Below are 16,284 nucleotides of genomic sequence, written 5' to 3'. Positions count from 1 at the left end.
TGTATGTGTGTACATGTGTGTGTGTGGTGTGTTTATGCATGTGTGGTGTGTCTTGGTGTGCATGCATGCACATGGGTGTATGTGTGTGGGGTGTGAGATGTGTGTGCACGTGTACATATGTGTGTTTATGCATGTGTGGTGTGTGGCATGCTGTGTGCATGCATGCCTGTGTGCGTGCATGCCTGAGTGTGTGGGGTATGTGCACGTATGTGTGACTGTGTGGCATGTATGTGTGTGTGTGCACATGTAATGGTAAAGGAGGGAGGGAGCACTCCGGCAGATTGGCAGGGGTGGCTGTGAACCCCTGGTCACCTCCCACGGTATTTTCCTCAGAATCTGCTACAAAGTGGCAGGGCGGCTCTGCACTGGTTCCTGAGGCAGAGATAGGCCTTGTGATGACTGATTTAGCTGCTACAACTTAAACACTGGCTGAGTCCAAACGTTGTCAGTAGTAAAATCACCACAGCCTCTGCCCCGAGTCCTAACCTTCTGCCTTGCACTGGGCACTGGCCTCATACCACGCCTCCTGGAAGCTCTGTCCATCTTCTCCAGCCCTTGATGCTACCCTCCCTCCTCCTTCTTTCTGTGTCACAGCTGGGGAGACAACCTACCTCTCACTCCGCCCCTCCTGTGGCCACCTCACTGTTCCACCCCCGGTGAGGAGGTCCAGGCTGCCATTTGGGGCTTTCCTCAGGCATCTGATCATTTCCTGAACCCTGAGCCCTCACAGACATACAAGCCAACTTTCCAACTTGTATCTCCCCAAGCCACTTTTTCCCATTCTCCCATTTAATTGATAATTAGGTCAGACACCGAATTTTAGGTTGAAATTGAAGGTATTGCTGCAATTTAAACATTCTATTTTGATTTTTGTTTCCAAGTCGATGATCTAAACTTTCTGTTTAGAAGATTTGAGGATCTGGAAATTTGCTGCTCCTGATCCCCTGTGCCCTTTCCCCTACCTGCCTTTTGTGTTTGTTTGTTTGTTTGTTGAGATGGAGTCTTGCTATGTCACCCAGGCTGGAGTGCAGTGGCGCAGTCTCGGCTCACTGCAACCACTTCAAGCGATTCTCCTACCTTGGCCTCCTGAGTAGCTGGGATTACAGGCATGCGCCACCACACCCAGCTAATTTTTGTAGTTTTGGTGCAGACAGGGTTTCACCATGTTGGTCAGGCTGGTCTCGAACTGCTGACCTCAGGTGATCCACCCCCTTCAACCTCACAAAGTGCTGGGATTATAGGCATGAGCCACCATGCACAGCCCGATTTCTTAAAATTTAGTCAAAAAGTTATGAACCAGTTGAATGCTTGTGATGCTTTTTACTGGTTTGCTTTCCAAGAGGAATGCAATAATTGACACTGATATTTCATTTTAAGTGATCTTCTCTAATTTAAAAGAAGTGTTGCTTTTATTGAATTTTTATTTCTTTGATGCCTAAGAAAGTTTGCTGAGCACCCTCTCAATGCCAGGCCCTTCTCTAGGTGCTGGGATGCCTCAGGGAACAGAGTAGACCAAGTTGGCTTTTGTGTAGCTGTGGTCAGTAGGGACAGACAGCCCTTGCTCTGTGCTGGGCCACTGCATGGTGGGGTTGGGCAGGGACGGTAGTAATAATTATTATGAAGCAAAGGAAGCCTGAACGGGCAGACACAGAAGTGGAGCAAAGTCAGGGATGGCCTTTCTAGTAAGGTGCATTTAACCTCAGCCCTAGGGGGAGGCTATAAGTGGAAAATGAACATATTTGGAGCAAAATGTCAAATATAGTCTTTGTATATTGATGGATATAGTTTTGACCTAGCACATCCCTTGAAAGGGTCAGGAGGACCCCCAGAGTCTGCAGACCACACTTTGAAAATCACTGGACTACACACTAATTTCACTATTATTATATAATATAAGTGGAAGCATGTCTTAAGGAATACACTTCTATTATAACTCATATAAGAATATATTGTTGTTTTTTTCCCAAAGGGTCCATCTTGCTGGGATGATGTTTTAATTCCAAACCGGATGAGTGGTGAATGCCAATCCCCAAACTGCCCTGGGACTAGTGCAGTAAGTACCTGGTCACATTCATGCCTCTTATTGCAAGAAAATAATGACATCTTCACTGTTTGCTAGGAAATTAGAGACAAAATATCAACTAACTGTTCTTCCATCTAATAATGTTTACCAAAAGTGTTATGATATTTAAATAGGTTAATTACATTCACCAAAAATCCAACCTGTGCCCCTGCCTTTCAGGGTCACTTTCCTAGTGACTTAATCATTTGGGGGGACCATGTGGAAATGTGCCAATTTAAACTCATTGCAAAGTTATATCCGGCCGGGCGCGGTGGCTCACGCTTGTAATCTCAGCACTTTGGGAGGCCGAGGCGGGCGGATCACGAGGTCAGGAGATCGAGACCACGGTGAAACCCCGTCTCTACTAAAAATACAAAAAATTAGCCGGGCGTGGTAGTGGGCGCCTGTAGTCCCAGCTACTCGGAGAGGCTGAGGCAGGAGAATGGCGTGAACCCGGGAGGCGGAGCTTGCAGTGAGCCGAGATTGCGCCACTGCACTCCAGCCTGGGCGACAGAGCGAGACTCCGCCTCAAAAACAAAACAAAACAAAACAAAAAAAACAACAACAAAAAAAACAAAGTTATATCCATAGAAGGAAAAGGAGAGGTGAGAAAAGGAGAGCCAGTGCAGAGTCTCCAAAAGAAAAATTACGGAAGCGTGAGATTCACCTTTTCTCCTGCTCCAGTGATATTTTATATTTATATTCCCCATCATTCAAAATTGATTTTTTTTCTGCTTTATCTACTTCTACCTTTCTTTAGTAATTTTCTGACATAGTGGACTATTACAAAATATAGTATGGGTGGCCAGCTATGTAATTGAATTACCATCCTCTGTTCTTTGTAATCCTTTCTCTCTTTGCAAGTATACGCCATACGTTTCATGAACCACAGATATTTCCTGCAAGAACCCCTAAGCTCTGAATTTATTTTTAAGATAATTTTGTTATTATGGTCATGCTTAACGTGTATATTGTTGTATTTTTTAACCTCAAAACTCACTGGCTCCATCGTAATCTGACTGTATACATTTCCTAAGTTGTAAATACTGTTATGCTGCCAACACAAATGTCAGCATTAGTTCCCAAACTGTCAGAGCCAGCTGGCAGTTAATATCTTCTCTAAGGAACAGAGTCTGTCAACAGCAACAGGTACAGCATTTGAGCGAGAATCATTAGAGGAGCTTTCTCTCGCCAATCTGCTGGCTGATCGGAAGGATACCAAGATAGCAGTGGGCAACAATAAACAGTCACTCTCCACCAGCCTAGGGCTAGGGGCTACGAACAGATTTTTATTCATCCAAATCCTGAAGAAAGAAATCCTGAAGAAAAATAATGACTTGTATGTCACTCACAGATTTTTGAGGCATCACACAGTCTTGCCAGTTTCCTACTGGGATGAAATTAAAGTGCATATTTCATAGGGCAGAATTCTTAAGTGTAATTACATACGTTTACATGTATACAAATGTAATATGTATATATTATAGCATACATAATATGTAGATATAATTACATCTAATAATATAATTATATATACATCTATGTTTCCATATGTACATATGTGTTATACATATATACATACATATAATCTTGCTCCTAAAAACTTGTAAGCATAAACCCATCGGTTTGTACTCACAAGTTTTTAGGGTCAACATTATATGTATGTATATGGTATACATATATACAACATTATATATATAATGTTAGAGTTATATCTATAACTCAAACCTGAATTTGGGGCCAATATTCACTCTTCTTGTGCGACACAGAACGTCCTGGGTCTAGAATGTTGTTTAAGGTAGTCAGTCATGAGTTGTAGTCCTGGGTACTGGGCTGAGAGTAGCCCAAATCCTCTAGGAGCCCTGTACTTTCCGAGGAGTCCTGAAATAATTTTCTCAGTGTTTCAAGGAACATAAATTAACAAGCAGAAAAATCACAACATATATGTGGAAACAAGCCATGGTGAATAAGAGTGAGCAGAATTCAAAACAGTAAAGAACATAGAAATTGAAGTCATCAAGGACAGAGTATAAGGATGCTTAATATGTTTAAAAAATAAAAGATTTTAAAAAAACAAAACGATTGGAAATACCCAGTCAAATTAAACAAGCACACACACACCTGAAATTCTAGAATTATATATAAATTATAATAATTGACACAAAGTTTACTAAATGGGCTGAACAGCAGATAAGACATAGGTAAAAAGAGAGAATAGAACTTAGATCTGGAATTTGACCTGAAAAAAAAATTATCCTAAATGCAGCCAGAACATAATAATAGATTTAAAATATAAAAGAGAACTTAAAAAACATAGAGGATAGAGTTTGATAATACAGTCATTCTTATCTACAGCCATACCACCCTGAACGTGCCTGATCTCATCTGATAACACAGTCGTTCCTGGTATCTTTGGGGGATTTGTTCTAGGGCACCTTCCGCCCACTTTGGATACCACAGTCCACAAATAAGGGGACTCATAGGCTGTTTGAAGCCATCACAGCTGTCACATAGAGACTTTAAAATCCATCGGGCAAGGAAGCCTTGCCCAGAAGCTTCCAGCTGACACCCCTTGGGTCCCCTTGTCCAGATTAGGCCAGTTCTGTGCACAGGACAGTCTGGATTTGCTCCAGGGTAGTGTGGGTGACACTAGAGGCTGTGTTCTTTGATCATGTGGGGGAGGCAGTTGCCCCACCAGGATAGAGGGGAAGGAAGGCTTCTTCCCATCAGCCCTGAGGGTGACAACTCACCCTGGGTTCCAGGGAAGGTCAGAAAGTACATCATCACCCCCGAAGGCCTCACAAGTCTGTGTCCCTTGTGGCCACCCCATGGCCCTTGGCATGGGTGCTCTGGACATAGGGTTGCATCATGACCGAAGGCTTTCTCACAAAGGCCACGCTCCTGCTCTCCTCTCAGGCGGGAACACATTGTTCCTGAACAAGGATGCGGAGGCACGTGCACAGCAGCCCTAAGACCATCTCTGGTGTTCACTCCCAAGTGCGTACCTGCGGCGGAAAGTCCCCCATGCTGGCTTTGCTCATGAGGCCCGTTAGCCTGTGAAGTTCGGGTGACAAATGAAGCTTCTTCACACATTGCACTCACCAGGCACGTCTCCAATGTGAGCCTTCGGGATGCTTAAGGCCTGAGCGTGGCTGAAGAGTCTCGCATAGGCGGCCTCTCCTGGGTGTGAATTCTCCGTGCTGAGTGAGTGGGAACTTTCTCAGCCTGGCTTCCCCAACAAATCCCTTCTGCGGTGTGGACTTTGGAATTCTGAAGGAGGTGACAGCTTTGGCTCCAGGTTTCCTTATCTTCCCTGCACTCAAAAGACCTTTCTTTCATAGAAGATCCTGGTGCCAAATGAGGGGGGACTTTTGGATGCCTTCTTGTCATTGCAGCACTTGTAGGACGTGTGTGGTTCCTCACACTCCTAACACATATGGGACTTGCCTCGTGAATTTTCTGGCAGTAAATAATGGCTGCTGGTTCTCCAGGCATTTCTGAACACCATGTGTTTATAGGTTCAGAGCTGGGCCTCGCTATCTTGGCTGGATTCGAGTCCTTGCTATTCAGTACCCTGGCTTCTCATCAACTCCAGCTGTGTGGCCATGGTGGTTAGGGGGAGGCGGGAGTGGCCTCAAGTCCCATTGAGGGCTCGAGTTCAAAGGTCTTCAGTGCTCCACATGGACCACGCTCCTCTGGGCCTGGTAGGAAGCCCCTTCTCCAGGAAGACAGCCAGCCATGTCCTCAAAGGTCATGGTCCCTGCGCCAAGGTCATTATCTGCCCCGCCCTTATTGGAACCTCAGGCTGGGTTCCTCCCAGGAAGCAATTCCTGGATCAGTCACTTGGTCAGTCTAGTCATTGTCAACAATAAACCCTCAAAGTTAGAGGTGAACCTACATTGTCTAGTATAACCATTCAAGGGATTGAACTGAAATACAAAATGCCAAATTGAGAGATGAAAAAAAAAAGGAAAGTGGGACAACTTAAGTAGCGCACACAAAAATGGCACAAGTAAAACCTCATGTAACAGAAATGAAAAGAAATGGAAATGCAGTAACTGAAGTGTAAAAGACGATGACTCTTAGACTGGGTTAAAGGAACAGAATCTGGCTTTATGCAGGTTACAAAAGACACACCTAAAACATGTGAGCAGAAAAACATCAAAAGTAAAAAAATGGAAAGTAATAATCCAGGCAAGTATTAACTCAAGAATGCTGTTGATACCATTTTAATTGCACATAAAATAGATTTTCAGGAGAGGGTGGAAACATCAGTAAAAAAGGATACATGTGAGGTTTTGAGGAAAAATATATTCAGCATCCCAGGAAAAGGAGACTTTTGAGGTTTTGAGGATAGAAAGGTTTAGTAACACAGGAAGATAAAGCAGTTTAAAATGGTATGATCTTAGTAACATGGATTCAAAATGTACTAAGGAAACACTGTCAGAATTAACAAAATACGTGGATAAATTTAACACCATGGTGGGAGAGAGAGTAACACAGCTCTCTGTGGAGTTGAGGGCTCCTGCAGTACAAGCTTAGGAAGGATGCATCCGATTCATGCCACCAGTGAGCCCACGACATCAGGAAAGAGTCACTCGGCAACTGGAGGATATCAACAACTGGTCGTGTTTTAGGACATTAAGAAATTTAAATATCAATAGCAAAAATGTAACACTAAAAATCTGTTATACGTGGACATTCAAATCACTGAGTCAATGTAAAGATCTAGATGGAAATAAGGGAACAAACAACAATGAAAGGGTACCATATAGCAGATATTTTGGAGTGTAGCTAAATTTGTATTTAAACAGGGAATTAAGGACCATAAGTACCTCAGAGATATTCTTATCAAGGTAGGAAAAGGAAGCATCATATCCAACTATATTTTTTAATGTGTATTTAATAAACACCAACTAAACGTCTGTTAAGTGAGGGGACTGAAGGTTTGAGCACTAACCATGCCACTAGCTAGCCCAAGTTCAGTGTTCAGTGTGAGCTCAACTCTTCCACTGTCTCTTAAAACCATTTTTCTGGAATGCAGCTAAATATAAACTCTGACTCCTGTATTTTCTAAAGTCAAGATTTTGACAGTATTTTGGACCCTATATATAATTTATTTTATATATTTTAAGTTTATTAGAATTTTGAATTTCTATCACTTAGACAAAATATCCATGTACTTAGAACTTAAAATAGCAGTGTTCCGAATATATTCTTAATTAATTAATATTTATACACTTAAAGATAATCTTAGGAGATCGTTTTAAATAGCAGTAAAGTTTACCCTTGGTTTTTAAGAGTACAAATACAAACTTGACCCTAACTCTCCTTTAGACAGAGAAACCTGAACCTAATTCAGCTTTACGCTAATCGCTGTTATTTTGGGAGGGAGCATACTATTAGTTCTTACCTTTTTATAAAAAGAATTCCAGTCAGCTCAAATGATATATGCTTGAGATTTAAAAGGGGATTAAATCAATTAGGATTTTCTCCATTAGTGAAATTAACTCAACTTTGGATATGGCATAAGACTTTAGTTATTCTGTATCAATCTTCATTTTATAATTTACCTATGATACCTTAAACCAAGCCTGTTCAACCCGCGGCACCGTATGCGGCCCAGGATAGCTTTGAATGTGGCCCAGCACAAATTTGTAAACTCTCTTATGAGATTTTTTTTTTTTTTTACTTCATCAGCTATTTTTAGTGCTAGTGTATTTTATGTGTGGCCCAAGACAATTCTTCTTCTTCCTATGTGGCACAGGGAAGCCAAAAGATTGGACACACTGGCCTTAAAACCTTAAAACAATAATATGTGTTCGTATGTGTACTGGCGGATATGTGTTTCTCTTACTTGGGCACACTCAGGCTAAGGAAAACCCCAAAGTCCTAGTGTCTGAGCATTATTTCTAAGTTCTGAATCCTAACTTGTAACACTGAGCTCCGCTGTCATCAGACGCTCCCCTCTGAGGCCTCTGGCTTCAGCAGTGCTTTTCTGGTAATGAGGTGCCCTTTAGCCAACTGCAAGAACCTTGCCTGTTCCGTCACAACTGACAGTCACACAGTAGGGTTTAGGATGGGGGTATTTCCTCAAATAAAAAAGAAAGAAAATTTAAATGATCTCTTTAAAGTAATAAATGACCAAGGTCATTTTAAAGAAATTCTTGTTGAGGGGTGTTAATTTCCTGTTACACAACCTATAATATTTTTTATATATCATCTATTTTTGTGAGGCAGAATTTACCTGAAGTGTTATGTAAAATAATATTTTCCTTTTTAGATTATTTGATTTTGACTGGAGTTCAACTCTTAAACATCAAACATTTTTTTTCTTATCAGAAGAAGTAGCGTAGGACCTCTTACAATAACTCCAAGATTTATTTCAAATGAAATTAGATACTTAAAACTATCCCCTGAACCATAATAAATAATGTAACGATTAAACTCAGTATAATAAATAGAGTGTTTTCATCTTACTCAACATGCCATCTATTTTTCACACTTTCCCCCTCTTAGGCTCAGTATATGCCAACTGGAACATTAGTTTGAATGAAAGTTAATATTCATGGTCTGTACCTCTGATATCATGTTCTTGAGAGATGTTGACTGAAACAAAATTAATAGCAAATAAATCTCCTAATACTGAGCAATTTTGATTTATGTCAGAAGTCATTTCTATATTTTATGTCCAAAAATTTAATAATGTTTTAGTTTGATCAAAGTACTATCCTCCAAGGAATCTGCATTTCTTTTGTTTGTTTGTTTCTTGTTTTAGACTTCATTAGTATCACAGAAAATGAGACTCAGAATTTCTCAGGATGGTTTGATGTGTGAACTGTATGTTTTGGGGTTTTTTTTTCTGGTATCTAATAACAATAAAAGGTTGGTTTGCTTTTGTTTTTAAGAAATGATCTTGGATTGAAAAGTGTCCCTGAGATAGTCACAAATGACGGTCTTTATTTGCACAGCATGGGAGCTGTGGGCTCCATATTCTTGTGTTGCCCATGCTCATCCGCACTGTGCAATAACTATCAGCACAAGCATCTCCAAATATATATTTAAGCAATTCCAGCCTTTGTGGCTTTTCAGGGGTCCCCCTGTGGTCAAAGAGCAGCTGGACACTTAAATGTAGAGAGTGGAAAACGAAAACAAAGGTAAAAGACGAATGGACTCATTTACTCCCCTTTTCCTTCTGCCCTGGTGTTCGGCTGAAGAGAAATGCTCTGCCTGCCCTTACGTTGCTCTCCACAGTCATATGTTCTTAATTCCAAACAAAATTGAATTGTGAGAACTTTGAAGTCAAATTCAGATTATGATTGAATCATGTCTAAGCGTGACAAAGTGTTCTCTGTTGTCTGACATGCAATTTGGGGTGACAAACTAGAAAGTTTTCTTAGAACATTTTTCAAAAACCCAATCCAGCATTCAGACTCGAGGACAGCTTATTTCTAAACCAAGTTTTGAGTGCTTGATAGCAAAAAATTTCTTGTTCTTTTTTCAATTGTTAAGGTTAAAATTAGAAGATAGATTTTTTTTTTACAGAATTAGCTTAAATTTTGCAAATTTGAATCAAAATTTCATTCATATATGAAAACGCATTAGTTTCCCATGAAAAAAGTGTCAATGATGGTATGAACCCTAAACTTAATTTAGTTCTCCTTTTTCTGTGAGATAACCGTGACATAACTTCTTTTTCATCAGGGCTCTTTTATAACTTGGTGGAAAATTGAATTAACAGCCATCTTCTTCATGGTAGTGTTAAAGACTCCTTGTAAACTGCTACATGAAAACTTAATCTCCAGCGAAAGAAAACCAGGTGCCAGAACAAGTGCGCCTGTAGCAGAGAATCTACACATGTGAAATAACAGTGTCCATACTGCTATCACAGAACATGACCTTGGTTTAGTCTATGACGCCATCTTTCCAGCAATATGCAGCTTCCAAAATATATACTTCTTGCTTCCCTGTTCCAGGAAACTCCTAGTCAAAGTGAATGTCAGCTGTTTTTTACACTTGATGATCTGTGATTCTCTGTTCTATAGTTTGTATCACACTTTATATACAGTAGAACAAAATCATGCATGTTACTACAACATATTCAAATATGAGGAATTTTAAACCTGTTTATAAACCCCAGAAGCTTCAAAAGTCTTACTTCTTCATTTTTTGCCTTTCCACAGAATGATTCAAAAGCCAAACTGTCAGTCTGAGTCTGTATTGATGGTTGCATTGCAGGTTTAGACAAAGGCCCTGAAAACAAAGAAACAACAAAGCACTTTATCACGATTACTCAGAAAGAGGTGTGCTTCTAGATCACTAGGTTTTAGATTAGGAGAGAGTACATATCGATCTACTGGAAAAGATAGCAATAGATACAAAAAAGATAATTTCAAATAGATTTATAAATGAGATTCTGAGAACCAGAGCAAAGAAAGATTAAATACCGCTGTAAGCATTCCTGAATGTTTTGATCGAGATGGTAGATTAGACCCAAATGGAAATATCAAGGATTAGAGATGGGAGGTCACTCTGAGATAGCCTCAGTGCAGATACACAGGAGCCTAATGGAGTGAGAAGAATAGAAGGAAGACCTGAGAGTAATGGGCCAAGAGATGGAGGCCTGCTTCTCGGCCGGGAAACAGCCCTCCTGGTCCTTCCAGCAGGTGATTGATGGCTCCCGGGGACCCGCACTTCATCATGCCTTGATGGCGGTCATTAAGGAGCTATCATCTCTCTTACTCAGGTCAAGCTAGCTCTCAAAAAGTTATCAAGAACCACAGTAAAATTTAGTTTTTAAGATATATGTGGCAAAAACCCCTTAAAGCCAGTTTACCAAACTTGAGATTTAGAATGGAAATTATAAGCATATGGAGAATCAAATCACGACTGAGATGATGTCACGTCCTGTTGACCCACATGTGGTGAAACATTCCCTTCCACTAACGTTTCTTGGAGAAAGGAACATAGTTTGGGATCTTCGGATCATCTGAGCTTCCTCAAGTAGGCAGTCGTCATTCCCCTTAATACTCAGGGTTTGGGAAAATAACTTCAGTGGTGATCATCTTACACGAGTATTATTTACAAGGTACAGAGAAAATGTTTTTGCTTCAGGAGTGGAAAAGCAAAAGATCGTTTTTAAAATTTGCATCTTTCCATTGAAAGAAACGTAGATAACTTTTATAACACATTGATTTGTTGTGCTAGTCACTATGCAGAAAACAAAGACTGACTTTCAGGATGTAGGAATCTAGCCGAGTGGAAAAGTCTTGACAGAAATGGCTGCAATTCAGATTCCACAGAGCAAGTAGAAAGCTTACCAAGCATCTCTTCTGTGCCAAGCACTAGGATAGAAAAACGAGTATTGAATTCACTGCTTTCATAGTTTGGGAAAAATTGAGGATAGAGTAAGACATGTAGGCAAACGATGATTTTTATACCATGACCTAAATGCTAATAAGGTTGGATGTGAAGGACCTTGCAAGGACTTCCCTGTGTGAATAGGGCAGAGGAAATAACACAAGTTAGTATATCATGAGTGGCATGAAACAGGCACAGAAAGTGCTTATGGAGTTCAGAAAACACAAAGGTGATCAAAGAGGTCTTCATGGAGGAGGTGAGGCCCAAGGGAAGGGTGGTGGGATTTTCACAGGTGGTGATGTTGGCAAGGTTGGGAACATTTTGTGAGGTACAGGAAATGACAGGAATAAAGGAATAGAAAATTAAGTTTCATGCATTCCGTAATCCTACTGGCCACTTGCTCTGTGCCAGACTGCCCACTCAGCTCCAGTGTATAAAATCAACATTCCCTGCTTTGATGGAGCTCTATCCAGTGCTGATGACTTTGAACTTGTCAAGAAGAAAGATGAGATAGAAAAGCAGAGGATGTTAAGAGGACATGAAACAGGGCAGCTGCCTGGAATCTACCCTGGGAAATTAGAGGTTGAGCTGAAATGCAGAGGCTGAGCTAGACTTGATGACTAGGGGTTGAGGACATGCCTAGCAGGGAGGAGCTCCTGCAAGAGCCCCACGGCAGCAGGGAACGGCTCTGGGAAGCCCCTGGGAGGTGGTGATGGCTGAGAAACAGGAGGTGGTCCATTACTTCCTTTTCGTTTGTTCGTTCCTGTAGAAGTTTATTAGCATAATAGACGTAATCTCAGCATGTTGAAGTTTAGGTGTTTCGAAAGCTGAGACAGTAGTTGCGCAGTCTGTATTGTGGTTGTGGTGGAGCGAAGGCATAAGGAACAAAAAGAGTAAAAGAGATTCTTGAAGGGAACAAAAACAAAAGATTATTTTGTACAATTTTTTCTGCCTTCCTTGAATCCCTGGCAAAGTGTGAAAAAAGGTAAATTAGAATTGGCATTTTGTCTTCCCTAAAACACAGAACACAACATACAAATGAGATGTTCATTTAGAACTGGGTAGAAGTGCCACTCTTTTCTTGTATTTATTGGGTTATTAAGATCAGCCATCTGGTGGTCTTCTGTCTTGACTGTTCGTGTTTCTCCAGAGTGTTCCTCAGTGGGAGTCTGCTTAGTGGTTGACTGAAATTCTATCTTTATCAGCAACTCTTTGTTATCTATAATCACTGGAAATGGATGATCCAGTATGAAGATTTTCCTGCCTTTCTCTTCCTGCGCTTCCTTCTTGTCAACCTTTTTAGAAAACTGAGGACTCTTTTCTGTTGCCATTACCTTTTCAAAATATTAGAGGGGAGACCAAATGGGCTACTATGTAAAGTGAACTTTGATACTATCTGAGACTTCATCCTTTCCAAAGGACGACTGAGTCAATAGCAACTACATGCTGGACAGTTTGAGAAACTGGATTGGGAGTTTGGGATTCTGTCTGTAACTCCTTCTCCTTCTACGTCCATGCCCATTGACCTCTGTGCATCTCCATTTGTCCATTTGTGAAGCAAAGACTGCACATCAGTGAATTTTGAAATTTCACCGATCATTTCTGCAGACACAGGACTCAGTGAAGCTTCCTTGGCTTTAAAAACTGAAGGATGTTCTGTTGGGTTCATCTAACTGTGTATATCTGGAGATTTTTCTTATTCAAAAACGTCTATATTTTTCTGGATCCCAGCATTGCCACTTTTTCCTCAGGGTTATTGATATGGTTTGGCTATATCCCCACCCAAATCTCAGCTTGCATTGTGTCTCCCAAAATTCCCATGTGTTGCTGGAGGGACCCAGAGGGAGGTCATTGAATCATGTTGGCTGGTCTTTCCCGTGCTATTCTCATGGTGGTGAGTAAGTCTCACGAGATCTGATGGGTTTATCAGGGGTTTCTGCTTTTGCTTCTTCCTCATTTTTCTCTTGCCACTGCCATGTAAGAAGTGCCTTTCACCTCCTGCCATGATTATGAGGCCTCCCTAGTCATGTGGTATGTCTTTTTCAGCAGCATGCAAATGGACTAACATAGTTATCTAACTTACTAATTTCTTATCTGCCTTATAAAAATGAACTATTTTAACAATCGAAGAACCATTTCTCCATGTGCTTCTACCATTTTATTAAAACTTATACTGATGTTCACAAGAATTATAAGTGCCATTAAGTAATTCTATATTAAGCAATTAAAACTCATATTACTTAGCACAATGTACAACATATGAAGACACTTTAGAGAATCAGTTCTAATTTGGTATTTAATAGTGAGTATTAATTATTATAAGGCCTGCATTTAAATGTGGATATTTTATTGATAGAACAATGAAAATATTTTAAATGCATTCATTGCTTAAAAGGGCTATGGTTCAGCCAGGCACAGTGGACCATGCCTATAAACCCCACCATTTTGGGAGGCCAAGGCAGTAGAATTGTTTGAGGAGTTTGAGACCAGCCTAGGCAATGTTATGAGACCCCATCTCTATGAAAAATAAAAAAAAAAAAAAATTAGCTGGGTACGTGCCTGTAATCTCAGCTATTTGGGCTGAAGTAGGAGTGCTTGAGCCCAGGAGGTGGAGTTTGCAGTGGGCTGAGATTGGCCACTGCACTCCAGCCTGGGTAACAGAGTGAGACTGTGTTTCAAAAATAAGGACTGTGGTTCAGTCATGAACCATAGTCAGTATATTTTTCTCCATTTATGTTTGCTTTTATTTAAATAAAAGAAATGTTTATTTCATTTGTTATTATAATTCTTGTGAACATCTTGTGAATGTATTCTCCATTTATATTTGCTTTTATTTAAATGAATTTATTTCATTTAAATAAAAGCAAATATAAATGGAGAAGAATGCATTGATGCATTGTGAGTTTCATTACAGCTGAATAATTATGGCCTATGGCTCCATCAGAACTAAATCACAAAACTAGAAATGCAAACTATATTGCATGGGAGTGAAGCTTGAGAGCCTTCTCAGCAAGGCCTTGTGTTTCCTCTTAGGGAACATGCAGGATCAATAGAACTGTTCTAAACAAGTGGCCACTCTAGGATAGGATATGTCAGCCACATGTATGGGACTAAATGCACACTGTGACTGACAGATCCCAAGAAAGCAAATAATAGAAAGGTTACCCAAACCAGAAGATACTTAGAAGTCTACCAAGTCACAATTGCTATAATTTAGGGGCTATAATCCATTAATACTGGTTATCATGCACTGTTTAAATTGTGGTTCCTTAGAAGCCGTGCAATGATATACTGAGAACTATGGGTTAGTCTGATTTCACCGCATTTTCTTCCCAGTGATTGCAACTGTGGTACCTCCTGCAAATTCTGTCACAGATATGACAGGTGGACCTCAAAAAACAAAGGAAATCTAAACTAAACCACAATAACAACCTAAACCCTTTGAAATGGTGAGAACCAATCTCTGTTTAGAAAGAGAGAGATGGTGGGGGAATGGGTGGGGCCTGGCGGCAGTTGGAGCATTAAGAGGAGCTAAAGAAACGGAATGTCATTACTCTCTCCATCAAATAGTGCTTTGTGGCTAAAGACATGTTGAAGAGAACGGCCACCAACTATTAAGAATTGCCATGAGTCCAAATGTTTACAGGTTCAGGAACTAAATTTTAGCAACTCAGTTCTTGAAGAGACAAACTCATGAGCTATCTAATACACAGTAGACTATGAACCATGATGTTCATTTATTGGTTTATACTCTGGGAACAGCTCCAATTCCATGGTATTTGTTTTTATTGTTTATTTTTTTGAGACAGAGTCTCACTCTGTCACCCAGGCTGGAGGGCAGTGGTGCAATCTCAGCTGGTTGCAACCCCCGCCTCCCAGGTTCAAGGGATTCTCCTGCTTCAGTCTCCCGAGTAGCTGGGACTACAGGTGCATACCATCATACTGGGTTAATTTTTGTATTTTTAGTAGAGATGGGATTTCACCATGTTGGCTGGGCTGGTCTTGAACTCCTGACCTCAGGTGATCCACCCGCCTCGACCTCCCAACGTTCCATGGTATTCATATCTTCCCTCTCAGCTGCATGACTTTCCCTCCTGCCCTCCACTCTGTCCCTGTCTGATTCTTGTTGCTTTTCTTCCTTACTACTGTTCTTCTTGGGCAGCTCCCCACTAACTTGACTTCCCTCAATGTTACCAAGCTATTCATCCTTGCGTGGTTGTTTAAAAATGTGTCTGCAGGTTCATAAATACATCAAAAATGTGGTTCTAGGCCAGGTGTGGTGGCTCACCCCTGTGATCCCAGAACTTTGGGAGGCCGAGGCGGGCGGTACCTGAGGTCAGGAGTTCAAGACCAGCCTGGCCAACATGGTGAAACCCCGTCTCTACAAAAAAATACAAAAAAAAAAAAAAATAGCTGAGCATGGTAGTGGGCACCTGTATATCCCAGTTACTTGGGAGTCTGAGGCACGAGAATCTCTTGAACCTGAGAGGCGCAGGTGGCAGTGAGCCGAGACCATGCCATTGCACTCCAGCCTGGACAACAAGAAAGAAACTCCATTTCAAAAAAAAAAAAAAGTGGTTCTAATTACCCTCCCCACAGACCTAGGTCAGACTTAGTGACTTGTTTCTAAGAATAGAAAACAGTAGAACTTATGCTGTTACTTCTGAAGCTAAATCATAGAAGGCAAAGTAGCATCTAACTTCCTCTCTTTTGGTGACCTGTACACTAGCAGCCCCCAAACAACATTTTAAATGCCCAGGTTTCCTATCGCTTCCGTGCTGGAGAGACCAGAGGGAAAGGCACATGGAAATGCAGAGAGATGGCTAGGGAACCCAGGTGTACCTGCTCCCAGCAGTTTGAGT

The 16,284-nt window shown here is 40.9% G+C and overlaps 1 protein-coding gene across 11 annotated transcripts in view; it reads left to right on the top strand.

Moving 5' to 3' along the window:
* PRKN (parkin RBR E3 ubiquitin protein ligase) overlaps positions 1-16,284 on the top strand; it is a 1,409,627-nt gene that overhangs the window by 700,852 nt on the left and 692,491 nt on the right. For all 11 annotated transcript variants that reach the window (XM_032162049.2, XM_058435658.1, XM_032162058.2 and 8 more), the window contains one exon: positions 1,970-2,053. In XM_032162049.2, the coding sequence (XP_032017940.1) occupies positions 1,970-2,053 (84 nt within the window). The remainder of the gene's footprint in view (positions 1-1,969; positions 2,054-16,284) is intronic.

Source organism: Hylobates moloch, unplaced genomic scaffold, assembly GCF_009828535.3.
Source record: "Hylobates moloch isolate HMO894 unplaced genomic scaffold, HMol_V3 SCAFFOLD_2, whole genome shotgun sequence".
NCBI lineage: Eukaryota > Metazoa > Chordata > Mammalia > Primates > Hylobatidae > Hylobates > Hylobates moloch.
This window is presented reverse-complemented; position numbering and strand designations above follow the sequence as displayed.